The sequence below is a fragment of the Pantherophis guttatus genome, chromosome 18, assembly GCF_059756535.1.
Source record: "Pantherophis guttatus breed Tessera chromosome 18, ASM5975653v1, whole genome shotgun sequence".
Taxonomy (NCBI): domain Eukaryota; kingdom Metazoa; phylum Chordata; class Lepidosauria; order Squamata; family Colubridae; genus Pantherophis; species Pantherophis guttatus.
In genome coordinates this window covers 102,846-129,637 of record NC_142080.1, presented here as the reverse complement: position 1 = coordinate 129,637, position 26,792 = coordinate 102,846, and the positions used below count along the sequence as shown (strand labels likewise).

Sequence of the window (26,792 nt, the reverse complement as noted above, 5' to 3'; positions counted from 1 at the left end):
ATTCAATTTATATGCCGCCCCTCTCCGAAGACTCAGGGCAGCTCACAATACATTTTAAAAAATCATTATAAAAAAACATTTAAAAATTAAAAACATTAAAAACTCATTCACGTCATTCATGGCCGGATCTCGCCAGATCACAAGAGCGAGATCAACAGCCCCAGGCCTGCCGGAAAAGCCAGGTCTTCACTTTTCGGAAGGCCAATAGGATGGGGATGGTCCGGACCTCAGGAGGTAACTGATTCCAGAGAGCTGGGGCAGCCACAGAGAAGGGCCTCCCCCACGGGCCCACCAGCCGGCATTGTTTAGCTGACGGGACTCGGAGGAGACCAACTCTGTGGGATCTTACCGGTCGCTGGGAGCTATGCGGCAGAAGGCGGTCTCGAAGATAACCTGGCCCTCAGCCACGTAGGGCTTTAAAGTTCCTCAAAGCCTCAAGATACCATCTGTGTGAAAAGGCTTGTTATGGTACAAAGAAATCTTGGTGTGGGGATTGGGGGGAAAAGTTCCAGTGCAGCATTTAGCAAAGTTGCTTGCCTGGAACCAGGTTAGAGAATATAAGTTCTTTAGAATGCAAGCAATATTCAGCTTCAGAACCAATTCCCTTCTGTCCACCACCACCACTCAACCAGGAGTGGCAGAGCCACTACTGATGTTTTAATATACTTGAGGCACAAGGGAAGCATTTCATTCATACACATAACTGAAGACAGGCCAAGCCTACAGTTCGAATCAGGAGAGCTACCTGGAATTTCCACTTTTAAGGCAATGGTAGACAAGGACAAGAAAGCAGGGGTGTATGTGGGGGAGCAGCCTCCTGCTCAATACTGGAAGCATCTTCACGGGGTCCAAGCCACCTCTTCCGTGTGCTTTTGTTCTTTTGTTTTGTTTCTAATGATGAAAGGGATGCATTTTCCCTGCCAGGGAGGATGGATATATGAAGCTGTAAAACTCTACATACGTGTAAAAGTAAAGCATTTGGAAGACGAATATATTCCTATATCTATTCCTTTAAAAATAATTGAAATAGACAAACAAAACATCATCAAGAAATGGTGGATTTACAAGGATAAAATGTTCTCTGTTGTTATTTTAAACCAGATCCCAGTCATTCTTCATCTGCAAAGAAGGAAAAAAAACCTTTTCAAAGAGGCTCACCAGTAGAAAATAACCTGTAAAGCACCAGCTCACCCTCCTGCTTAAAAAACTACAGCAAAACATAGTCATACTAATTCTTAGAAAAATTATTACCTAGTAACATAAGATAAGACATTTCCGGAGCAAAGTAAACAGAAATTACAACAATATATTTATATAAATTTTTAAAAAATATTTTTTATTGTCAACAACTGGAGAATTAAATCAGGTCAATTAATTCTTAGACAACTAGCAGAAAAAAAAATTAACAGAAAACTTTTCTATAGAGTTTCTACATGCTGGTTAAAGTTATACCCTGGGCATTTTTATTTAAGGTCATTTATTTTTGTAAAACTAAAATGAAACAAATTGAGACACAATGTCAGAATTAATCATAAAGGAACTGAAGCCGAAATGATTGGTCAATGAGGCCTTTTCTTTTGCTGTGCAAAACTTTGTGCATAAAAATGGGAAAAGATTATTTTGAGCATGGGAATACTTGGAATATTAAAATAATTTTAACTATTTGTAGAGTCCCACAAGTGTCTGTCAGAAGCCACAGTCACATCACTAATAATGCATGCCTTGTCTCAATCTGTGGTCTTTCTCTGTGTGTGCATCCATATCCATAGGGAAGGTGGGAATAAACCAATCCTTAAATTTCTCAGAGTATGCCATAAACTTTTACTCCAGCAGAGGGAGCAAGACCACAAACTTCTCCCACTACTTGCCTTTCTATGAAAAACTGTTTATTGTAGTGTCCCTTCTACTAAATTAAAAAAGGTGCTTGGGAAACTCATCTGGTTATATTTCTGCTCAAGAAAATAAATGGTTAAAAAAGGTACCTTAAAATATATCCACTGCATTCAATTTATAGCTGCATAGACAATGAATAAAAAGGGTAAGGTTTTATTTTTTCAATAAATAGTATTTTTAACGTTTGCTTTTTTTAATGAAAAAAGAGTGCTGTTTCACCATAAAGGAAACAAACCTACAATTTAAGAAAAATAGAAGGAGGGTCAGGAAAGGGAAAGTCAGTGAACAACTATACCAATTCAAATGATCTGGTAGGCAGAAGTGAAATAATTAGAATTCACTGTTACTAAGGCGGAGAGGTTTTGGAATTAAAATTCTGGTGTTCATAGAACAATACTTTTCAAATAGAAGTTTTTAAAGTGTTCACTTTATCTTGATGTACAAAAATGCTACAATCTTATGAACCCAATTGCTATAATAATTATAATACTAGTTATAATTAAAAAGTGATCAGAAACAAACTGTCAAGGTACAATCTCAAAATTACTAGTTACCAGTTTGAAAAAGCAAAAAAAGAAAGCACAGATCTCTAGAAAGAGGTCTTACTTGGAAAAAATTATATGGTAAGGGGGAATTCTGCATATAGCATGTCTTTCAGATAGCGTATGTGTATTTTGAAACAAAAATTTTGGAGGTGACATTCAATTTAGTGGAAGTGATCAAATAAAAAGTAGTCCAATGTCACTGATAGGAATTCTTGCAATAACTAAACATCTTAAGCAACCAGCACTGAAAAGTGACACAGAGAATCATAAAAATGCAACCACCATTGCTGCTGCCCTCATAAAAATAGATTTAGGATAGTTAATTTTTGAAAAAATGTGTAATTTTAAAAAAAGGCTACTTTGAGCTCAGCTACTCTATACAGCCACAAACAAACTAAACAAGCTCTTTCTCAAATTAGATTTTAGTCTATCAAACCCAAAAACTGCTTGAAATGTCAAAACTGAACATCCCGAGTTGGGTTTTCAGATCACATGAATTATAATTCCCTGATGTCCACCTACTATCAAATTTTAAGACTGAAATTATTATTCTGAACACAATGTAAACATTTATGCTGCCTAACAAGATAAATACATGGTTTTATTTTTCTTTTGCTCCTAATTTTATCCCTCTGCACATCCTGTTTTTTTTAAAAAAACCTTTTCCCTATTATGGGGCTCTGAAATTAAGGAAACTATAATCTTCCATTTAGCATTAAACAGCATTTAGCAAGAGGGGTGGATGGACTATCAGCTGTGGATGGAAATCCATCTTGTGTGTCTCAGGAGCTTTTCTGCAAGCCCCGCTTTAATTTTATATCACGCAGCAGATCCTGACAAATTTAACACAGCAATACATACATATTTGCCTCTTAATAGTGCTCCTTTCTCAAATAAAATTATCTAGGAAAGAAACAGGAAAGCGCCATGTTATTTCATATTGGGCTACTGTCCATGTTAAGGCAGTGCAAGAAGTATTAAAGAAAGCCATGAGTGTTGGGTTATTGTTTAAAATATTAAGTACACTTGCAGTTCTCTGTCCCAACTCAGCAGCTCTTGATGGAAAATAATTGCATAGTTTTATACTCCCAAAGGAGCCCCCCCCCCCAAAAAAAAAGAAAAGAAAAACCTTTATCCACCACTCAAAATTCAGTCAAAACATAACTGGCATATGTCTATGTGAAATATCTGATTAGGAGGGAGTTCTTAGCCATCAAAGGCATTTTCTTTATTTGTTGGAAAAATATTTGCAACAAATGCTGCAACACCAAAAGTGGGAATAATCAGGTGCTTTTAAAATATACCATTATTTCTGAAGGCTGGAGGTGATGGGAAGTTAATGTACTGCATTAGAAAACCCACAAGGAACAAAGAATAATTTCTGTCTTATGTTCCCCCAAAGTCAGATTTTTTTTTCTATACAGAACAGAGGTAGTCTGGGAAAAAATAGCTTGCACAGAAAGAAGGTTGTTCTCTGCAGACAAAAAAAAATATTACATAGATGTATCTTCTGATGCTTTTAAAAGTAGATGGAGCAAAATCAGATAGCTAAGGATTCTTGCTGTGATGCCTCATTACCACCTTTCATCTCTCCATGTTCAAAGCTGCCTGCAGTGGTTTATTGCTCTTATTAAAGCCCCACCGATTTCCCTCCTGGTCTCCAAAATTCTACTCAAGTAGTTTAATCCCATCAAGAACAGCTTCATTTTTCAATTAAATCTTTCTCTCCTCAGTACAAAAAACACGGTGACTTGATTCCTTCCCACCTAGCACATTCAGCTCCTGACAAGAATTTTAAAATATATACTTTAAAAAAATAATCTCTGAAGCCCATCTGTAACTAACTGAAGCTAACACTAGCTAGAAGAGGCATGCTTAGAAGACCAGACAATTGTGGGAAAAGATGGGTGGGTTTGAAAGGAGGCAGCATCAGAAGAACAGGGAGGTAACTGAACTGGAGTCACTCTTCAGGATACTTCCTTTCCAACACAGCCCCTGTGCAGTGTCAGAATACCCCAGAGACATAAAAATAGTCATAAAAAAGACATGAAACTGTTAAAGAGCCTCCAAGTTTCAGCCATTACGAAAAATCTGAGTGATACTAATTTCAATCCCTTTGAAATAAAAATAAAAAATGCGTTGGAGGATGATCAAATAAGAAGAGGCCTTTGTCATTGTTTTTCTCTAATCTTGGAATTCAAAACTTTGGTCTAGAAAATTTGCTTGATTCAACAACTACAGTCCTGCACAAAAAATGCAACCTCCCTGAATTCTACCCCCACCTTCTAGGGAACTGTCCCCAACACATTACTCTAGCAGCCCTTGCTCTTTAATATGGAGTTTTCTTCCATGCTTCTAGGAAGTAAGGGGCTTTGGTTCCCCCACTCCCATAAGCAACTTACCAACCCCAATTAGCCAGCTCTTCCCCTTAATGAGAGGGGAACAGGGGTAGAGAAAATTATTGCATTCCCCATATCCCATGGGTCCAGATATGAAACACACATCTTTGTTTCTTCAGAACCGATGTATCAGTGTCTCTTTCTCCTGTTCTTTGCGTTTCAGCTCTTCTTTGTAACAGCATGAACAGAAATTCCCAGTCTCTGGATGTCCATAAAAACTGCAGTTGGGCTGTTTGCATTTGGTCTGCTGTACATTGTACAGCAGCCATGTTTTGCTTCGATCACCCTGCACAACTTTTGGAGAGCTACCATCTGGCTCTGTGCATTCTTGATAGCCATTGCTGGACAGAACTGGGCAGGAAGAGCCTTCACAATCCACCTCCGCATAATTAGGTGGCATATCCATCTCTGTAGTACAGAAGTGTCCCACCTGCTGGGACAGGTGGGAACGGCTCTGTGCACACTGCCTGGGCAGCGTAGCGTAAGAGGGAAAAGGAGCACAGAGGCCTCCAGCAACTTGTCTTCGGCCATCTTGGTATGTAGGAGGATAGGTGCTTTCCACATTGCTCATCATAGAAGGCCGGGGAATGGTGAAGACTCCTGAGTGGCCAGTGGAAAAACTGGATATTTTAGTACCCACTGTGGCCAGATCTGAGCTCTGGAGACTGTATGGTGACAGTCCTGGGTGGTTCATGGAGTTCAGCAGAGTCTCTTCTCCTTTGAGAGGATTGCCTTCTAAGTCCATCTTTTTAGCAGCTCCCACATTGCCCAGTGCCACCATCTTCTTCTCGGCTTCCTTTTGTTTCTGCTCTGCAGAATAGCGCTCCTCAGCATCCAGAAGATAACGCTGGATCATCTCCTCTTGGTACTGGTGCCGGTGACTGGTCTTCAGCTGACCGGCAAAGATGAACTTGCGCTCCCCTTGCATGGTGGCTCGTAGGATGCTCAAACTCAACTTCACATCACTGCTGTATTTGCAGTTATCGGGCTGCTTTTCTGAAGATGTCTTAGCTGGACCTGACTTCTCTGGAAGAGCTGAAAAATCTCCAGAAGACGCCTCCTCCTTACTGCCCTTCCTTATTTTTATGGAGCCTTTCTTTTTCTTCTCCAAAGTCTCCCCTTGTCCATTGCTCATTCCACCTTTGACTGTTCGGCTATGCATCAGCCCGCCCATATTTTTTTTTAGCTTGCTCCCCAGAGTTTTGCCAAAACTTCCAAGTTTATTGGCTACGGAGTCAGCTCGTTTCTTCTCCTTGTCCTTTTCCCGCTCTTTCTTTGGTTTTTCTTTCTCCTTATCCTTGCTACTGGTCTTGCTGCTGCCACTATTGCTTGCTGAGCTGCTGCAAACCGACTCCTTATCTGAATCCCCCGAGTCTGCAGCCGATCGGATCTCATCCCCTGCAGAAGCCGTTGGAGACTCTGGCTGAGCAAGAGGTGCCTAGAGAAAGAATGGAGAGACATGCTACACGTAGGTAAAGGCGGCTGTGCGGTATTAAAGAAAACCTCTCCACTGCCAGGGAAAAGGGGGACTGGGATTGGGGAGGAGAGGCTGTTCCATGTCATCTATTTCTACAGTAAAATGGATCTGTCTTAAGAGTGGAGCACCTTTTCCAGAAAGAAAAGATAACAATGGTTCAAGTAAGGATTATACAATTCTGGACACTATAAAGACACATTTTAGTGTATGGGTACCTTTAGTATATAAAACTCTTTAAATCATAGTAGACTGAATGTAAATTGAACAGCTCACATCGCTTGCTAAACAAGCCACTTTTGCAACATTAATACAAAGTCCTGTTTCATCTAATTCTGCTTAGCACAATTATTTTGTCTTCTTGAGAATAATTGATTTAAGTTACAAAAAGGCAGATTCTCACTGAAAAAAATTGGGGGAAAAAAAATCTTCCTGAACTGTTGGATAGTGAAAGCAATTGCCAAGAGAGGGAGGAGGAGGTATATTCAAACAGAGGCTGAGCAGCCATTAGTTGAGGATTATTTAAAATGGATCCTTGAACTGAACAAGGGTTGGACTCGACAGCTGAAATAATCCAAATCTAGAATTCTATGATTCTAGGGAGAACAGGAAAAACATTTGAAGTATCCCTCCCATTACATGGAATGTGATTCCGTTAACATTTTTTACCTGCATTTCACAAGACAAAGGGATCCACTTTACATTCATGTAGCTGTGCAGCAAATGTAACTTGGCTTCCAGTGAAAGTGTCACACTAAATAGGCAGCGCCATGTCAAAAACAAAAAGAAAATGATGCCACTGAGTTAAATCGGAGCTCCTGTTCCCTGGATCTTATAGAAATTCCAAGTATAAAATAACATTTCAAATAAATAATACCCTGGAGAAATTATTGTAGATTTCAAAACAGGAGTACTAGATTTCCTCACTTTTTTCACTCTAATTCATATTTCAAAAGACTGCCTCTCTGTCGTTAGCAATTTCCCCTTTCCTAGCCTAAAGCCAAGTGCAGAAAATCAGGAGTCAAGGTGGTTCAAATAGTTTTTTTTCTCAGCTAACCCCCTCTACAAGAACCTGAACTGCTAACGGTCAAAGGAGCTAGGCGGCAGATAGGAGTCCACGGAATTCAAGGTGGGCTGGACTCAGATCCCTTGTGGGTGCAAAGAGGCCAGAGGCTGATAATGCGCTTGACCCTCCTCCCTGGGGCTCAGCCTGGTCACCTCCTGCAGCTAACCTCTCATCTCTTGCGTGATTCTTTACACCTTCCATTTCTTACTGTTCTTTATCAAGACCTGTTTGTCCTTCCTTAACTCCTTTCAAGCTCCAATATGAAATCCAAAAATGTAGAAACTCAACATTTCTTCCACACTGATCTGTCCCTTTTTTTTTATACCTTGCCAATTTGACGTTATCGTTGTCATCTTTACCCCACTCCCAGTCTTTCCCAGGATCCACTGCAAAGTGTACCGGAAGCAATTTGTGTTCAGAGTCTGTCAGAGGGATCACAGCTAGGTTGAAAAAGAAAAAAAGAAACAATTTCCTTAAGGTCCCTAAAAACAGAATTTGGAGTTGGGAAAGCAGAAAAACTACCAGCAAAAGAAAGGCATACGCTTAATAAAAAGGGCTATGAGGGGATCATAGAACTCTCAGCCTGATGTTTTTACAGGATCCAAGACGGAGAGCAAGGACACAAGAAAGGTTAACAACAGAGCAGCAACCTGTTTTGTGCACACCTTGTTCTTTGATGGGCTCCTTTTGCTCCATGGACACCAGGGCAGAGAAATGGGCTTGGTCATAGGCCAGAACCAATGGGGAACGATGGCACTTGCTGGCAGGAACTTCCAGAGGCAAATAAATGCCACCAAAGGGGATAGGAGCAAACGCTGGAAAGGAGAAAGAAGCCTCTTGTGAAACCATGTTTTTTTTTTTAAAAAAATTTGATTTATATGCCGCCCTTCTCCGGAGACTCAGGGCGGCTTACAATGTGCTCAGCAATAGCCTTCATCCTTTTGTATATTTATACAAAGTCAGCTTATTGCCCCCACAACTGGGTCCTCAATTTACCTGCCTTAGAAAGGATGGAAGGCTGAGTCAACCTTGAGCCTTGGCAAGATTCGAACCTGCAGTAATTGCAGGCAGCTGGTCTTAATAACCAGCTTAATAACAGGGTGCCTTAGACCACTGTACTACCAATGTTCCTCAGTTACCATCATCATCATCATCATCGAGAGAATAGGTGCACCCAGTAGGGAGTTGCTGGGTGAAGTTGGCAAAAAAGGTCCAGGGAGTAAAGGATTTACATTGAATGATGTAACAGAAGAAACTGCTTTTGTGATCTATTCTGTGTATGTGCTTTTCCCTGAAGATTCTAAGAATTATACATGCGCTACATGCAGGCTGGTGCCTTCCCTGGGAGAAAAGCAAAACTGTCTACTCCATAAGCTTATCAGAGATGACAAGGAATTCCTGGAACGGATGCAGGATGCACTTTAAAGGTTCAACGGTACCAGGAAACCTCTCAGAACATAGAAGAAAAGTAGATGGTGGGGACAAAGAGATGGAGGAATGAGACGCAAAATTCCAAGTGTCAGCCCTGGAGGCCACTTTTTTCTTTGGATCTTCAGAGCTGCCACCCTTAGTGCTGTGGGAAACTGGGAGGGGGTGTTACTTGGAACCCTGACACCAAGGTCTTCAGAAAGAGCTCTTATTCCTTGGACTTTCAGAAAACACCTCCAGGCTCCCTTGCAGAATGGGTTTCCTAGACCAGGGGTCACCAACATTTTGGACCTCAGGGACCACTAAATTCATAATTTTAAATCCCGCGGACCACTAATATGATCTCCCTAATGACTGGCTGGGTGGGTCATGTGACTGGGTAGGCATGGCCAACTCAATGTCACTCACGAGGGGTGTCTCGATAGCCTTTTACAGAAGCTTCCCTCTGCAAGAGTTACTACTTCAATTTCAATTTTATTTATTGATTAGCCCTTTGGGCCATATCAAGTGCAGAATTATAAAGACAAATCATTACAAAGGTTTGGTAAAACAAATTAAGTAAGATTGGAGTTACTACTTGGGCCATTTTTCTTTCCAAATAAGAAGCATACTGAAAATAGCAACTGGCACTACCAAGGCAGATCACAGCCGCACTTTCTTAATGCGCCTCACTTCACTCTTCTTACCTTCTCCTCCAGAATCTCGCAACATAGTGTCTGCTACAACCACAATGGGCCTCTTCAATACATGGGAAAGGACAAAAACATGGAATTCTTCCAGGCTCTCATACACAGGCTCCTCAGACCCTTCAACCCTGAAGAAAACAAATCAAAAAGCATGGGGAAATGGGGGGAGATATGACTAAATGTTTAACATCCTGCATGCTGAATCACTGTATCGTACACCCCTTTCCTGTGTCACTCAGAAGAAGGCAATCACTCTACAGATTGGAGCCAGCAGCCCTGGGAATGAAGATTGGCCTATTATACACATATGGCCAAGACAGGCATAAATTGCCATTCGGCAGGAATTAACATAGGTGTCATAACCAGGTGCAGTTTTCTGCTGCATGCGGCTTCACAAACAAGTGCATTTATTTCCATTTGAGCATCTTTTTAAGGACCCATAAAATATCCCCCTGCCGTGCTCCCCCCCCCCCATCTCAGGTAATTGAAGTCCTGGGCATTGCAATATTTTGCTTAATGAAACGTCCTACTTACCCTACACAGCTCCCACTGTTGGTGCCGAAATGCATACGGGGTTCACTTGAAGCCAATTTGATCAGTTCATTCCACTCTTTTTGCCATTCTTCTTCTGTGTATACTAGGCCAGACTATAATATTGGCAGAGACAGTGAAGAGAGTAAGAAATCTATATGGAAACAAGACATCTCCTCTCGATCATCCTATTTTAGAGGGTTTAAGATTTTCCCAAGACTGGTCTCGGAGGAGCTGCTGCATTTAGGGGTTTAGAAAAGAGACCCCATGTTTGACAGTTGAGAGAGTTAGGCTTCAAAAGGGACACAAGGCTGACTCTCGGGCTAAAGAATCCCCACTTCTGAACAAAGCAGAGAGCCAAGACTGGCCTCACCACTTCTCAAAGGCCGCTCCAAATCGTTACCTCTTTGTTTTGCTGGGTCTGCTGCCACCTCCAGCGCCGCTTCAGAGCCTCCCTCTCCGTCCCTCTGTCCATCAGGGTGTAAAGACATTTGCGGAGCATCAGATCCCTGTCGTGGAAACCCCACATACCTGGAGGTGGCAAGGAAGGAATAAGAAACAGCCCCCTTTTAAGGCATGTTTAATTGGGCCCAATCCCATGTCCGATCATGAGCCTATGTCATCACGTGCTTGCTTTGATTTTGTTTTACAGTACTGGTGGCTTACAGTAGTCAGGAAGCCCAGCGGATGGAGGAGGAGGAGGAGGAGGAGGAAGTGGGGGGGGGAATTATCTGGGACATGCAGCCTGAGAAAAGGGCTCAAAATGATTCTGTGGTAACTGAGGTATTTGTCATTTTTACCAGGAAACTATAAACATCATGCACTGTTGCTTATGGAAGGAAGGAAGGCAAAAGAAAGGAAGTCCAGCTGCCAGCAGCAGAAGGAATGCACAGGATAATTGTGTACTTTATGACAGAAAGACCCTACCTAGGGATGCAGCATGAAGTAGGCAATTTCCATCCCCCGTTGTTGCCAAGGGAAGCAGCCTTTGACAGCTGGGATCTACGCTGGCCCACCAGTTCAGACGACCTAGGCCAGGGGAGAACAGATGTGTGTATATATATATATATATACTAAATACAAACAGGTGTTCTGCATTTGAGAGTTTATGGGTTGGAGCATTTCAAGTACACACTGCTGCTATCTTCATTTGACCTAATTTCTGCATTTAATGAGTTGTTCCTTGCCTATTATGGATAGAAAGAAAGAATTTCTTAGAGACTCACCAACTTTGATTCTTACCTACTATCCTACAACAGCTACTTGAGAGACAAAAAAGGTAACAGAAAAAGACTCAGCTGGACCTTAAAAACAAACTGGAAATAAAGAAGATTACCGGACTGTGCATTAATGAGTTTGTGGCAGTCATACAAAGCCAAAGAGACGAGGGGGAGGGTTAGCAGCAAACCAACCAAAGCAATCTTTCCCTTATAACTGGAGCAAAACTTTTGATCTTGCCTGAAATATGGCAATCACTGCCCCCAGCTTCCTTTAAAAAAAAGGGGGGATTAAAGAAATATCAAAATGTCAGGGTTGCCCAGCAAGACAGGCAAAACAGCATTTCTCAAGAACAACTCAATCCTACCAGAAGGCTCAGAACAAGAGAAGCTTTTGATTAGAATGATTAATCACAGGTAAATCCCTTGCTTTCCCTGGAATGGCATGTTTAACAGGCTGGAGATCAGCAATGGGTCCTCCGTCGTCCTCCAAGAGAAAGGATCTGACTCTGTGATGGAAACACACATGATTGGCCTTCAGCCACCAGCCTTCCTAAACAGACCAGCCGCTCCCCATTTCGGTGGCATGCAGCACAGCCAAGTCCCACCCGGTCACTGAGCAGCAGAGATAAAACCAAATCTGAGGAAAGCTAAAACACAGTTTACTTGAAAAGGATTTTTATTTTGTCTATTTCTTTTGGATACATCATCCTTTTTCTTTTGGGTATATCATCCTTTTTCTGCTACGTGCAATAGAAATAGCAGATTAGGTCTGAAAGGAACATGAAGGCATTCCTGATTGTAAGATCTTCCAAGCCTCACAGCCAAGAAACTGCCTGAACATATTTTCCAAGTTGGACAATTTTAAAGTCCAAGTAACCTTTAAATCTTGTCAGCTGCATAGAATGTAGGATGGCTTAAGTCAGCACGGACCACTCTTTGATGTAGGAGGTTCTGGGGACTTTTGAATCAAAACGCCCTGGTGCTTGGTTCTAAAGCACCCAGGAAGCACAGCACAGGCCCAGGAAGCAACAGCACAAAGATGATACCTAACCTATAATTTCTTCCATCTTGGTAATCGAACACGATCATCAGGTGGGCCCAGGAGAGGTTAAGCTTTTGCATCTCCTTTCCGAAAAGCAGCAACTCTCCACTCACCAGCCTGCTCCAGTGCCACCAGCATCGATTGCTCAATGAGATCCCGCTCGATGAAGTTCCGGAAGTCTTCACTATAAACATTCAGGTCAGGGAGCTGGAAGGTGCAGATTGGCATCTCCAAGAGATGCTCACTGCTGCCGCTGCTGCCACCGCCGCCGCTGCCGCCATTGCTGGAGACGTGGGAGCGAGCCAAGGAGACGATGGTGGAGCTGGCATGGGAAATGCCTCGGGACAAGCGCTTCTCTGAAAACAGAAGAGGAAGTGGAGCAGCTGCAGAGGCGGCATGCTTGTCCTCTCCAGACTGACAGGAACTCAAATGCAGGAAAAATTCACCACCTTCCTCCAGGTGCTGACTCGCTTTCCTTGGGATGTAAACAGTGCCTCTATCCATAAAGGAACCATTTTCAGCACCAGGAGAGGCTCTTACCTTGAATTATATCATCTTGGCGCTGCAGCTGTGGCCGGACACTCCGGGCAATCTCCTTCTCCACAAATTTAAAAGTGCGACCGTCATTGAAGGAACGGGGCAGGACTCCGGCATGGACCTGCCTCAGCTGCTCAAAATCATTCAGTGCAGCATTCAAGTCCCAGTTTTTCCCTAGGAAAAGGAAACAAGCCTAAGCAGGTTTTAAAAAGCCAACCCAACCTCCTCTTTCCTTCGTAAGAAGGAAACCATCATCATCATCATCTAAAAGAAGTTCCCCCAATCTCAGCCTTTTATCTCTGCTTTCTCTAAATTTCCAGAAACCAATGCGCTCAACCCTTTCTGCCCATTCAGGGAATCGTCATAAGCGTTAAGTATTTCATTGGAGGGAAACTATCCTGGATGGAGACTTAGGAGATACCCAACCATAGAATAAAATCCTATAACAAACCCCCACCTCAAGATGGGGAGCTTTGGGGTGAGCTGTAGGTAATCATAAATAGCCGGATGTGGCATTTTCTGAGATGACCATATTGTTTTGCAACTCAGAAATGGATAACTAAAAGTCAAGAGTCGAGGGTGGCAGTAAAAAAGTGAAAACCATCTTCAAACTGAAATTTTTACCTTCAAGCAAGTCTCTTGCCAATCCCGGCTCTGCCCCCGTTGAGCGAACAAAATCCGAGAGGACGACATCCATATCCAGGGTCATGAATTCCTGGAAGGTGACTGGAACTGCAGGGACATCTAGCCGGGAGAGTTTTTCATTCTAGAGAAGAAAAAGAGAAGATGGGAGTCTGACTGGATGCTACAGAGGTCATCAGAGAGATTTGCCCCTCTGATTCAATGGGAGGCCAATGACGTTGTATCCTCTCACAGCGTTGTCTCCCTGACCGCCATCCACAAAGGCATAAGGCAGCATGAGACTGGAGCAAGAAGGGGATTGGTGGAATACTCGGCTTTCAGACGTGTGATGCCTTTCGGATGGGCCTCCAAACCTGGCTCTCTCCCGGCCAGCCCAGGCCTCTGCTGGGCCTAGCTGACAGGCTGGATTCTACCCTCTTGGCCTTCACTTTCTAATTGTTTTCGTATTACCTTTTATCTTTTTATAAGCTGCCCAGAGTTATTTCAACAGCTAGGTGTGCAGCATAGAAGTGCAATCAATAAATAGATAAGCAAGCGACATCTGATGATGCTTTAGCTAGAGTTGCCTGACCCAGATCCACTCCAGATAAAGGACCACAGTTTCCACTTCTGGGCCAGAGTTTGCTTTTGGCACAAACCACCTTTCAAAGAGCAGGGGGCAGAATGGTCAGTACCCACATCCCATCATGAAATACAGGTTGTTCTCATTTAATGACAGGCAACCTTAAGCAAAGCAGTTGCTAAGTGAAACTGCAACTATGCTTGTCCTAACCCTAACCCTTACTCCAGCTTTCCTTTTTTTTTTTTTACAGACCTGTGAAGGTTGTAAATGTGAAATTGCAAAGTTACTTTTTCATTAGTGCCATAACTAAGCAGTCACTAAACAGTCAATGCTAAATGGCTATCTGTAGTTCTCAAGACTTTATGCTTGACACTGCAAAACAAGTGCTGTAAATGATAATTTTAAAAGCACCGAGTAAAGACACCCTTGTATTCTCAATTCTCCTGGGCAAGAATAACTTTGGCATCTGCAAGAGCTCCAAAAGGCCAAGAACGCTAATTAAAATGAACGCAAATGGACATTTCCATGAAATATAAATTGGACTTCAATACTCAAACACGAATCTAAACTAGGAGAAAGAGGAGGATTTTTCAGCCACAATGGCAGAAATGGATATTTATTTCAAATGGATCAAAAGTTCTCTAGAACTTCTGTCCTTACTTACCAAAAGGATCATTCTCCCTATAGTAGAATTTCAGAGGCCATTCACACCAGAAAGAACCTTAAGAATATTTCTGCATGCTTTTAATCCAGATTTCTACTGGAATTACTACATTCGTTTGCATTCGTTCTTTTCTATGAAAAAGATTAACAATGCTGCTATAAGGAGACCTCACAAGTCACCACCCAATAGCAATCTTGAAGTCTGTTTTGCTAAACCCTGCTTAGGCAGCCTGCAAATTGCACTATAAGTGGTCTACAGCTGATCAGGTCTGCCAAGAAAGAACGATTTACCCTTACCCTAGAAGTCTGAAAAAGTAGTAGACAAAAGGGAAGGAGAGAGGAAGCCCTTGTTAATTTCCTGTTCTTGTCCGGCCAATTGCCAAACTTCAATCTCAAATTTTCCCCCAAACCATGTAATCCTTGATAGAAGAAAGTAAGTTTGCTCCGTAGCCTTATAATCAGCATTTTCCTGCCCTCTCTACTGCTCTGCCTCAAATACACACCCACATACATGAATAACGTAACATGTTACGTTATTCCACTCCCTCTTTCAAAAGCTCCAAAGTAATTGGAAATAAATTTTTCACGTCTGTTGCCCAGCACAACAAAAATGAGAAGTACTGAAAGATTCAGAGGTGGACTAGACTGCTGACTGATATCTCCCATTAGAAATACTTTAATTGTTGCCTTTATTAACTATTGCTGCAATCTGCTCTCAGCCTTCAAATTGGGGAACAAACCCTAACAAAATTCTAAGAATCTTGATTTTGGGTGCTTCCCCCTCCCCACTCTCAGGCTCCAAATAGACGAGCAAAAGAAGTTAAGAGGCATCTCTTTGGTTAGTCGTCCCTAAAGGTCACACTGACAAGTCCAAGCTTTACTCTGCTGTATCCGAGAGAGGAAAACAAGAGGGCAGAGATTCCTTTGCAAAGAATCTGCTGGGTTGGCCTTTGTCACGTCTGACTTGCTATATCCCTGGATCAAAAATAACACCTCAAATGACTAACATATTTTTTTGTTGTGTGGTAGGTACACAGAGGAGATAGGAACCTGCCAAAACTTTTAGATCTATAAACAATCGTATGAAAACGTGCAGTTTCTTTTCTTGACTTTCCTTAATTTGCACATGCACAATAATTATATTTTAATCTCATCTGTAAGAGGTAAACAAACCAGCAGGCACCGTTCCCAATGACTTAGCAGGGGACAAAGCTATGCCCTGGTAGCCGGACATCTGAAGTGGCTAGCAATATGTTGCTTTGAATGCTGATTCCAAGACAGCAAGAATGCTACCTGTGCCATGGTGCGTGGTATCCCCATCATATGGATAATGCTACAGTTCTTTTGCTACCTACCTAGAACATACACAATGGTAAAAAAAAAAAAGTGCTTTTTGGAAGAAAGCAGCATATTTTGATGGATGTAGGAGAGTAAGCTGGGCCACTCCCTGTAATACTTTTGAATTGAGGAAAAGGAATTGTTATCCATATGAAGCATGGATAACATCTCTATCTTTTAGGCTGGATAATAGAGAAGTAAAAGGAAAGTAGAATTTGATCACCTTGCCTTAGAAGTTGGTTAGACAAAACATCAGATTGACTTTTAAACGGAAGATGGTCCAAGAGGCTAGGAGAAGATAAGGGAGAAATCCTTAATAATAGATCATTTCCCCATCTTTAAAACCAGGTATTACTATCCCTGGGACATTCAAGAAGAATGATTTGCTATTAAAAGGAATATATCTTTTTGTTGTTGTACTAAAGTCTCTAGTCTTAATTCATTTTCCAATCAGAAACAAAGCCCCTAAAGCAAGGAGGGATTCTTCCAATAACCTGTTTGAAAGCTGTATAAGCATGGCCAGTGATGTTATTTATTTACCAGCCACTTCTGAAGAAAAGGCAACAAAAAAAAATCAAGTACCATAACTGCATACAATTTGAGCCCTAAGTTTTTAAATTCATCCTTTGCGCAGGCAAGCTTGGAAACTCAATGTGTGTATGATATGCATCATCAGTCCTGTTATGATGTCATTTTCTTCCTTCCTTCCTTCCTTCCTTCCTTCCTTCCTTCCTTCCTTCCTTCCTTCCTTCCTTCCTCCCTCCCTCCCTCCCTCCCTCCCCTCCTTCGTTAGTCTGATTTTAAGTACGGTTACAGTTACCATGAGCAGTTCCATCAATCTTGAGGCCCCCTCTTCTCCAAAACACATAACCAAATCATTGCAGTCGCTTGCTATTATCTCACAGTAACTATCTCTATGCATGAGGAACTATTTTACAAGAGGATACCTGAGTAAGTGTTATTTTCGGATTTACTCATATAATGGTACTCTGAAACAATTCTGGGTTCTGAAAACCAAAATTACAGTTCTTGTATAGTAGTAAGTCAAGGTCTATTTAGGGTAATTAATTTAAAATAGGCCACCTCTGACAAAAGGAATAGAAGGCAAAGAATACAGCAAACCTTCTAGAAGGAATGAAACTGAGTTCCATCAACAAACTCCACAATGCTCCTTTATTTCTAGGGAACAAGCAAGGGAAAAGAAAAAGAGAACATAAGCAGTGACCAGTAATATTTTCCTTTAAACACGTATGACTGCGTGCAAACCACAGCCTGACCCTGGGCTGTTAGGAACTCAAAAGTTCACCATCTCTTCAGTTATGATGCAGCCTCCAAAATATGCTTGCAGAACCACCAAAGGAATCTTGCTGGTGGTAGGGCAGGGCCATCTTGGTGCAAGGGAGGGAGGAACGGCCCCTCTGGGAAAGCGACTAGCAACACATTGCCCTAATTCCTGGCCATTTCATTATTTCACTTATTTACCACAAGCTGCCCCCCCCCATAGAAATACATAAAAATAAAATAAAATAAACCCTAAAGGGGCTGGGGATCCAATCCACAGGGCAGTATAACTACATAATATAAAAAGGTTCCAAAACGGTACCTTGGAAAATTAGGCCAGCATTACCTGTTCCATATCAATGATAGGAAAACCAGCACCCTAAGATTAACCTGAGATTTTTCCTGAACTTTAACCTCAGCTTCTTCCCTCAGAAAGGACGGATAAGAATGTAATTAAGCTGGGCGTTTCTTTTTCTCCATATCTGCCAAAGCTGAACTTGAGCAAGAGAAATGGCAGATGCCCCCTTTACGATATGTTCTACTGAAGAACTCCTTGAAATAGCGGGGCTTCCCAAACTGAAAAATAACTGCCAGCACTGCAAGGGTCCTGCATTTGCACATTCATGCCCAGGATGTAACAGATATCATACTTGTTATAAATAGCCTCCTCTGGACAGGTCTTTTAGGTGTTCTGTCATGCCGAAAAGAAACGAGAGAAGGAACGTCTGTACCTGGTTCAGAGAGAGAGAGGTGATGCCAAACACTTCACAAAGACCAATTACATCCACCCTTTCAGGCAGCCAGGCTTTTGCAAACAAAGCTTCCTGGTGCCCATTTTTTAACAGGAAAAACACTTGAAGCACAGAAACGGTGTGTAACTGGCAAGGTGGAGGACAAAGTTTGCCATTTCTACGAGTAAGACTGGGAAAGCATCTGGCAGCCTTTCTGGGCCTCTTGGCAGAGCCTGCACAAAGCTCCAGAGCAAGTTATTCACCTCACATGACACCTTTTCCTAGAACTTCAGGAGGCCCCACGGGACCCTCCGCGACTTCGCCAACTACACTTGGCTCCGAACAGGCGCACATAAAGCACACACAAAGAGAAATGCGCACCAAGACACACGGAGGGAGATCGGCCTAACCTATTCCAAAGAAGAAACACTTGTCATATAAACAGAAAAGGTTAGATTCTCTACTTTGGAATACCACATGACAGAGACAAAGAAAAGGACTGTTATTCTTTGTAATAAGAACGAGGTACACATCATTTCTCAGCAGCAATTGTAGTTTTAAACACAGAGAAACTGCCAAAGAATTATTAGACACATTTTTTTTTAAGTGAGTGATTAAAGGCCACCTATATAATAAAAGAATTTTAATGGGTGCAGGAATGTTTGCTCATGGAATTCCAGCTGCATATTCCAACCTACCTGTGACTCTATATAAATCAGTAAACTGTTAAATGATTCATGGATCACATTTTATGACTTCATAAGAGGGTGGAGAAGTCCACACCCCATTGGGTTCAACTTCATAACTTAACCTCTGCATCACAACGGGGAAACAATACACATTTATCAGGCTTTTTTCAAGTTGGTCAGAATTGTGTATAAATTTTGAATATTTCCCCTCACCTTTCATGCCAAAAAGCAGGCACAACGTAAAATGGGGGAAAAAAATCAGACACAATATAAAATGGAAAGTACTGCCAAATGTTTTCCATTTAGTTCTCTTCAATTCCAGTTACTGAATCTTATGTTTTAATAACAAAAATAGATTACCTTATGTTTGATCTGAGGAGGAGGAGGGGAGGAGGGCAACAATGGCACAGGTGAGACCTAGCAAAGCCTAAGGAGAGCTAAGCATCTTAAGCAGCAGACACGGCACAAGATCAAATGAAGTCTGAGCTTGAATGCTATTCAGAAATACATTTCTTGGTAAATCCACAAATCATTTTGCCTTCCGCTTCCTTATCCCAGTATGTCAGATATACCTGGCCCAAATGTGGGGGTTCCATTTACAGCCCCTTGCCATGAATTGGGCTCTGTTTTTAAATCTATCCTCCAGCAGTGAATTGCAGATTTAGCAACGCATTGTGCAGCCCCCCCCCAATACAAACATTCATCTTTGTTGTAATCCCACTGGTATCCAACCTTCACCCACAAAACATGTTCCCAGTCATACAGCACTTTAATTCCAATCCATGTATAATCCAATAGCCAAACAGGATACAGTTTTATAAACCAGGAGTTCCTTAACAGCGAAATATGTTTATAAAAGTTTAAGAAAGCTACTAACTTCCCGAGGACCTAATTGTGAGGCTTGCTTACTCCCCATTAACAGTAGCTATTTCTGAGCTTTGAAAAGATTCTTGACAGGCAGAAAACTTAAGTGCTGTTTTTTTCTCTTACTTTTTTGCAGGAAAGATGACTGGAGAGGTTGTATCTTATCGCAAATTCCTGTGCATCAAATGTAGAAGAGGCTCTTTGATAGCAGAGAATTCTAGAGAAATTCACTTTTGCTGTTTGAAAAGGTGAGGAAGAGCTCCCCTCCCCCCAGCTACATTATGACTTTAGCAATAATTGCCTTCAGGGGGAAAAGACGGTTCCTTCTGCTGCCAATCACATGCCACATTGAAGGAAAAGGGGTATGAAGAAGGATAGGCCCATTTCTATATTTATCTGATTTCTATAACCACTCTTCCCAACAAATGACCCCGAGTGGCATACATTATGGGGCTGCCCTTGAAAACCACTGGGAGGCTTCAGTTGGTGCAGAATGCAGCCGCGTGGGTAGTGATGGGAGTGTCCCGATGCTCCCATGTCACACCCCTCCTGCGTGACCTGCATTGGTTACCGGTTGCCCTCCGGGTGAGGTTCAAGGTGCTGGTGATTACCTATAAAGCCCTACATGGCTTAGGCCCGTGGTATTTGGCGGATCACCTGCAGCCAGCAACAGCTCCCCATCGCCCCGTGCGCTCACATAGAGAGGGCCTACTTGGGGTCCCGTTGGCCAATGTTGGCTGACGGCCCCTAGGGAGCAAGCCTTCTCTGTGGGCACACCTGCCCTCTGGAATCAGTTCCCCTTGGAGCTCCGGGTAGCCCCCGACCTTCGCTCCTTCCGCCGTGACCTTAAAACATGGCTGTTTCGCCAAGCTGGCCTGGACTGAATGGGGTTTTAATGGGAATTTTAGTTTTTATTGTTGAATTTTAATTGGACTTGTTTGTTGCTGTGAGGCGCCCTGAGTCCTTGTGGAGAAAGGGCGGCATATAAATCCGATAATAAATAAATAAATAATAAATAAATAAATTATAAAACAAAAGCAATTAAACTGCTATAAAATAAATATAGATGCACCAAGTAAAACTGTTACTATGGATGATAATACAGCTAGGAAAAGGGGCCCTTAACTTTATATTTCCTACTTGCTACGATCCAATCCGTCCCCAAATTTCCCTAGCAGAGAAGAGGCAGGAAAATCTCACATTGTTGGTTGGGTCTAAAGCAAACGACTTGAGTATCATGCAGCACTCCAAGATGCAAATATACCCTAAGGTACAAGTATGGTCACTATGCAGCCATGTTATCCAACGGCAGCCCTAATCTTAGAAGAAGTAAGGGCAGAAGTCTAACAACTGAAGCGTGTATTCCCCAAAGCAAGTTCCATCAAGTTCATCATGGCTTCTTCACACACACACACCTGCATGGGGCATAGCCTTAAAAGAATGTTGTTTGAGAAAGGAAAGATGATATCCAAAGTTGTATCATAAAGATATGCCAAATAATTTCAGATGCATTATAGCTCACGTCTAGCCAATGTTAAAGTAGTTGGACCAGGAGAGGCCCTAACCCTAATATCTTTGTCAACATCCTAAGCTAACCCATTGCCTAAATTCCAATCTTCAGGCCATTAACCCTAACATACCAATTTGTACATAAGTGTTCCTCTGTTTTATGCATTCAGTTATTTGCAACTATAATTTGTAGGGAAGAGAGCAAGCAGCATGGATAAAAATAAACTTAAAACTAGATGACTAGGCTAAAACATGCAGATACTTGGAACAGTACCTATGAAAGAGAACATCACCAATGCAACCAATGCACATAAGGCAGCGGTAAAAGTATGTAACAAATCCTTAAATGGATATGCATATTTATCAGCCAGATTCTTGAGTGTTTAATGTAAACCAAATTAGCATACATATTAAAACAAAAAGTATAAAGCCTTTATGAAAACCTTGGTGAATCTCTCTCTCTCTCTCTCTCCTCCCTCCCTCCCTCCCTCCATCTACCTACTTACCTACCACCCAATGACTAAAAATGCTTGGCAATCTTCCTAACTAAAAGAAATATATCCAGATGATTGTATTTTATGATTATGATTTATAACTAGCTGTTCATATGTACACTGAGAGCCTATACACCAGAGACAAATTCCTTGTATGTCCAATCACACTTGGCCATGAAAGAATTCTATTCTGCTCCAGCTCCAGCTCCAGCTCCAGCTCCAGCTCCAGCTCCAGCTCCAGCTCCAACTCCTGATTCCATCCCATTCCATTCCATTCCATTCCATTCCATTCCATTCCATTCCATTCCATTCAGCAAATAGGAAATGCTTTCTGGAAAGCCCCATCTAAAACTAAGTAAAATCCCTGCATTCCATCAGAGAAGGTGTTTTATGGTGAGGGCACCCTCATGGAAAAGGCTTGTTTTCTTGCCTCAGTAAAGGAAAGGATAGAGCAAAGGAGGCAGCTACTCTGCTGGAAATAGGCGGCCTCTCATCAGGTTTGCTGGGGAATGGAAGCTCTCCTTTCCTGCTTGAGGTGCTTCCTGGATGCATTGGATTGCATGCTGAGGGGGAAAGGGCTGGAAGCCACAAGGGGCTGGGCTCTCAGGACCCCTGGTAACAAAGGTCCTTCTATGAAAGAAAGGAGCCTGGACCTCCTTCACTGGAGTGGCTGTGGGAGGAAGCCAACTGGGCCCAGGGACTTTGCAAGACAAGAGGGATTCCAAGATAAGAGGTATTACCCAGCTGGATCCACAGGCCTCTTCCCACTTGCCTCTGGCATATGGTAGACAAAAATGTGCCATTCAGCTTAAGTGGCCATCTTTACCAGACATTCCTCTTCCACAAAATAAGCACCAAGCTTCAAATTACTTACACATCTGCCTCAGCATTAATAGATATTTTAAAAAATCCAGATACTTAACACAACTTTCATTGATTGCTCCTAGGAATTTTAAACAGTAATTCCTAACAGTAATTCTGTACAGTACCGCTATTTTACAAAACATGCATGAAAGTTCTCACTGCTTGTAGAAATTTATATTCTGAGGTGGAGGAGTCAGCACAGAAATGGCTGCAATTCTTGAGATTCCAAAGAAGCCCTACCAAATTCTCAATCCTCCAGAGTTAAAGTTGTAGAGATGCCTCCCCTTTCAGCATTTATTCTGTTTTGAATGGTGGAATTACTGTAAGTAGCAAATGCTTTAAACTGTTTAAGTTAGAGAAGAGAGAATAGAGCAGTTTGGAAGGCTGGATCAATAATACACTAAGGGGTTCAATTGGAAGACTGCTGCCAGAAACACAGAAGAGAGCAAGATCAGAAGGTCAATGGGACCAAGCAAATATTGAGAACAGACGGCCATGGGGTTGAGCCTACTGACAGACAAGGCAGGAGAAGAAGCTAATCTACAAGCAAGATCAGAGGTTAAAGTGAAAGTTGACAGGTCACCTCAACTGCTTCAGAAATCATCACTGGACTCACAAAAATGGGGAAGAGGAAGATGAACTGACCCAGAACCCCCACTTTGCCATCTGAATGAAACAAGTACAAGGAAGGAAGAAATTCGGACCATCCAGGATCTCCATGGAATGAGGAGGTTAACTTAAGGACATAGGACTCGTCCCAGTTCTGGCTCTGCCTGTGGACTCACCAGACAGCTGGAAGGGCCCTGCAATGGGCCCAAGGATCAGTTTTCAGCACTGCAGGTGGAGCTAAACCCTGAGAAAACAGACCTAGGTCAGCAGAGGTTGGAGCTGGTATGTCTTGGTGCAAGGAAGCTGCTTAAGGAGAATGAATGGCTGTCATCATTCAGCAGCAGTAGGGCACAGAGTGCAGAAGAGCCAGATCCTGTTTCTAGGTATGGGTGAAAAAATACTGCACTGCCCCAAACCCCAAGAGTCCGCCACTACTGCTAGCTGCCAAGGGCAGGCTGAGCTGGCTACATCAGACACATGACTCACTGTAAGGAAATTCATGGCATGGCCCTTTTCTTTCAGAAGGGTTCCTGGGATGCTGCTCGGCTGAAGAGCAGCCCCGTGTAAAGATTGGCTTCTCTCAGGCACTGTTCCCACAAGGCACAAGGCCTTTCTTAAGCAGCCTTTGTTTGGATGGGCGTGTTCTGTTCAGAGGAACAGGGCTTGACGGGCAGGCACTCATCTGCCAAAGGCACAGAAATCTTTCTAGCCAAGCCCGCGATTTCATCACATCAAGTTAATCACATCCCTCATTATCAAAGACTACAGGAGCCAAGAGCACAACTCCTTGCCCAGAAGACTCGTGCTTCGCTCCCAGAAAGACGGAGGCAGACGAGAGAGAAAGGCCAACTGCCTAGACAGGACTTCACTTCCCTCCCTCCTTTGAAGGCAAAAGGAAAGAGACTTTTCCACTTCCAGTAGCCACATCGTTTGAGGGACTTGTCTTCTAGGAGTCAGCACGGCAACTTTTACATACCCCACAGTGAAAATCAGTAACAGAGGTCCAAGGACTGAATAGTCACTAAAGCCACCCCTGTTCTCCAGAATAGTCATTGCAAAGTACAGGACACTCATCTCCAAGAGCACCTACTTTTGTGAGGAAGTTCACTTGGATAAAACACTCACTTCTGGAAAAGCCTGGCTCAATTCGGACCTTGTACCCAACCAGTTGCACAGGCGGAAAACAAATCATCTCTCCTTGTCTTCCAACATCACGTCAACTGCAAGGGACCACGTTGGGTGTCTGCACCTGGCAAGCTGGTTAAGGTTTGCTGCGGGGGAAAGACCTTAACAGTATCCTCCAAATACAGCCATTTGAGGAACAGAGGATCACTCCCTGCTGCCAAATGGGCAGGATCCGCTTGCTAGAGGTATTACGAGGCTGCATCGTCTATAGATAGCAGTCAGGTCCAGAGCACGTTAAGGGCTCCCAACAAGCGTCCGGGAGGAGGGACCACAAAACTTTTTGGAATAAAACACACCTGCTGGAAATCACCTTCTCTAGACAGGCGGCTGCTGGAGCACCACAGAAAACAGCCCTTGCTCCTGTGGCGTCTAAGGGGTGGCAACCAAGGACTGTCCCCCCCCCCAAACAGAACCGCCGCCCCAAAGGATTTCCAGGCTGCCAAGGAGGCCTAGGAGGAATGGAAGGGGTGCCAAACGAAAGGAACCGGGGCTGAGGGGGCTCTGCTTCCTCCAGAGGCAAAGGGCCACGGAGGGATGGGGAAGGCTGCTTAGAGCTGGGCTGGGCAGCAAAGAACATTTCCCTCGACTCTCCCAAAGGCAAAGGCAAGGCCTCCGAAGCAGCCAAGGGGCCTCTTTCCGCCAACCGAGATCTCCTCCAACTCTGTGCCAGGCGCTGCTTGTTTTCATAGCCCCTTTTCAGGCCAGGGGGGAGGCCGGAGAGGCCCGATTCCCTGGGAGCCCACTGGGTCCCAAAGGCAAAGGCCCAAGCCGTCCGGGAAGCAGGTCTGGGTCATCCACAGCCGGCCCTCAGCCTTTCGCTTCGCCCTCCCGCAGGCCCTCCGGGAGCCGCGGCGGCTGTCATCGCGCCCTCTTGACACCGGACAAGGGCCTGTGGAGCCAAGAAGCGCCCCGGCCCTTCTGCGTCCGCTAAAAATAGCCCGGGAGGATTCCGGGGGCGGCGGGTGCCGATTCCAGCTGCCCTTCGGCGGGGACTTCCCGGCCGGCCCAAAGCGAAAGTGCGGAAGAGGCAGCCGACTCTCGGGAGAGGCCAGGAGTTAGGCCAGCCCGGAGGAAAGAAGGATGCGGCGGCCGGTCGGGAGAGGCCGGGAAGCGAAGGCGAGGGGGACCCGGGGGAAAGCCGCCAGGCAGGGAAGGCTTCGGCTAACAAGTGGGCAGAGGCCGGGGACGCCCAGAGGGGAAGCGGCGCTTGCGGGGCCGACGGGTCCCGGGCGGGCTTGGAGGCGGCTCTCGGGAGCGCTTGGGACGGCAGCCGGCTCCCCACCACTTACCCTGCTCGTCCTCGGCCGCCGCCATCCCGGCTCCGAGGAGGCCCAGACCGAGAGGCGAAACCTCGGCCGGATGGCCTCCCGGAGACCGACCGGAAGGAGCGGAGGAGAGAGGGCGGCGGCGCCCCTTTTCCGCCCGCTTCAGGCCCCGCTCGCCCCTTCCTCGCTCTCTCTGCGCGTGTGCGTCGCTGGAGCGTCCCCTGCTCTTTCGCCCCGGAACTCCGGTGCGCCGGATCTTCTTTTCCGCCCGGAGGTGTTTCTCGGCTGCTCCGGGGCGGGGTCGAGGCACCGGGCAATCTCGTGGGGCGGAGCTTTCCTCGCGCGCCCGGGCCGTGAAGTGGTGGTAGGGGGGGGGCGCTCCCGGAGGGGAAGGCGGGGGAGGCGAGGGTTCCCCTCTGAGCCGGGGCCGAGGCCCGCCTCTCGGTCGGTCGGGATGGGCTGAGGGAGGCCGCAAATGAGCGGGAGGCTTCGCTTCGCCTGCTGGCCTCGCCGCCCTCCCTCTTTCTCTGGGTGGCCTCGCTCGCTCTCTTTCGATGCCCAGATGCCTCCCGACTTTGGGGATGCGCTTCCGAGAGAGCGGTGGCCAAGGCGGTCCCGCCCAACGAAGCAGGGTAGAGAAAGGAAATACCGCTGGAGGAGACTTGTCTTTAAAGAGGGAGCTACAGTCTGCATCCTAACCAAGTGAATTCCTCCACAGACGCCTTTTCCCACTGTAAATTTGGCCATTTAACCAAAAATAACCTCGTCTGTCTATTCAGCAGAACCTATTCTCAGGGATGCATATTGAATCGGTTAATCTGCTAATCGGTTCCCTGGGAGTGAACTCTGGAATTCAATAGGATGGGCCGTGTTACAAGGTTTATGTGGACTTATGGGCTGCTTTTCCGGAAGCGTTGGATGCAGCGCAATGCAAGTGACTAGCACCGGTGAGGTTATCTAGTCTGGATAATGAAACGCCTGAAAGAAAACAACCAAGCTCAGAGAGCACCAGGAACCAACAATTCCTTCCTCTTTGTTACCCCTCTTAATGCAGAAACGTTGGCTGGCACACAGTGATGCAAAGTGTAGATCCAGTAACCAAACTGCACAGATTTTATAAGTGCCATGTTATTGCCAAGCAACTGACTGAAAGTGAGCTTTAACATAACATAGTGCTGTATGGATGAGTGTACCTGCCTTTTAAAAACATATTGCAGTTTGTACTTTTATTAAATAAAGATATCTACTAGGAACAGGGCATTAGGATGTCATTTG

At 44.2% G+C, this 26,792-nt stretch overlaps 1 protein-coding gene and 2 long non-coding RNA genes across 3 annotated transcripts in view; 2 read left to right on the top strand and 1 right to left on the bottom strand.

The window, feature by feature from the left end:
* Positions 1-19,855, top strand: part of LOC117670078 (uncharacterized) — a 39,695-nt gene extending 19,840 nt beyond the window's left edge. The window contains exon 3 of the long non-coding RNA XR_004592574.3: positions 19,728-19,855. This is a non-coding gene — a long non-coding RNA (uncharacterized LOC117670078). The remainder of the gene's footprint in view (positions 1-19,727) is intronic.
* On the bottom strand, positions 1,316-25,803 carry OTUD7B (OTU deubiquitinase 7B). Its single transcript, XM_034424961.3, has 12 exons — positions 25,542-25,803; positions 13,446-13,587; positions 12,825-12,995; positions 12,398-12,640; positions 10,950-11,051; positions 10,426-10,553; positions 10,026-10,138; positions 9,492-9,619; positions 8,043-8,192; positions 7,703-7,817; positions 6,981-7,065; positions 1,316-6,275 (listed from the first exon to the last, which is right to left on the bottom strand). The coding sequence occupies exons 2-12, from the start codon at positions 13,528-13,530 to the stop codon at positions 4,953-4,955; spliced, it is 2,643 nt and encodes an 880-aa protein (XP_034280852.1). The 5' UTR covers positions 13,531-13,587; positions 25,542-25,803; the 3' UTR covers positions 1,316-4,952.
* LOC148111475 (uncharacterized) lies at positions 8,698-15,779 on the top strand. Its single transcript, XR_015730332.1, has 2 exons — positions 8,698-8,812; positions 10,826-15,779. It is a non-coding gene; the product is annotated as an uncharacterized LOC148111475 (long non-coding RNA).
* Positions 25,804-26,792: the final 989 nt, after the last annotated feature.

Bases quoted from the DNA above. Each gene is read 5' to 3' on its own strand.
- OTUD7B (XM_034424961.3), bottom strand. From the start codon at position 13,530: ATGACCCTGGATATGGATGTCGTCCTCTCGGATTTTGTTCGCTCAACG. The intron at 8,193-9,491 runs GTAAGAAGAGTG...TCTCCTTTCCAG, and splicing joins GCGAGATTCTGGAGGAGAAG to CGTTTGCTCCTATCCCCTTT. The intron at 7,066-7,702 runs GTATAAAAAAAA...CTGCCTATTTAG, and splicing joins GATAACGTCAAATTGGCAAG to TGTGACACTTTCACTGGAAG.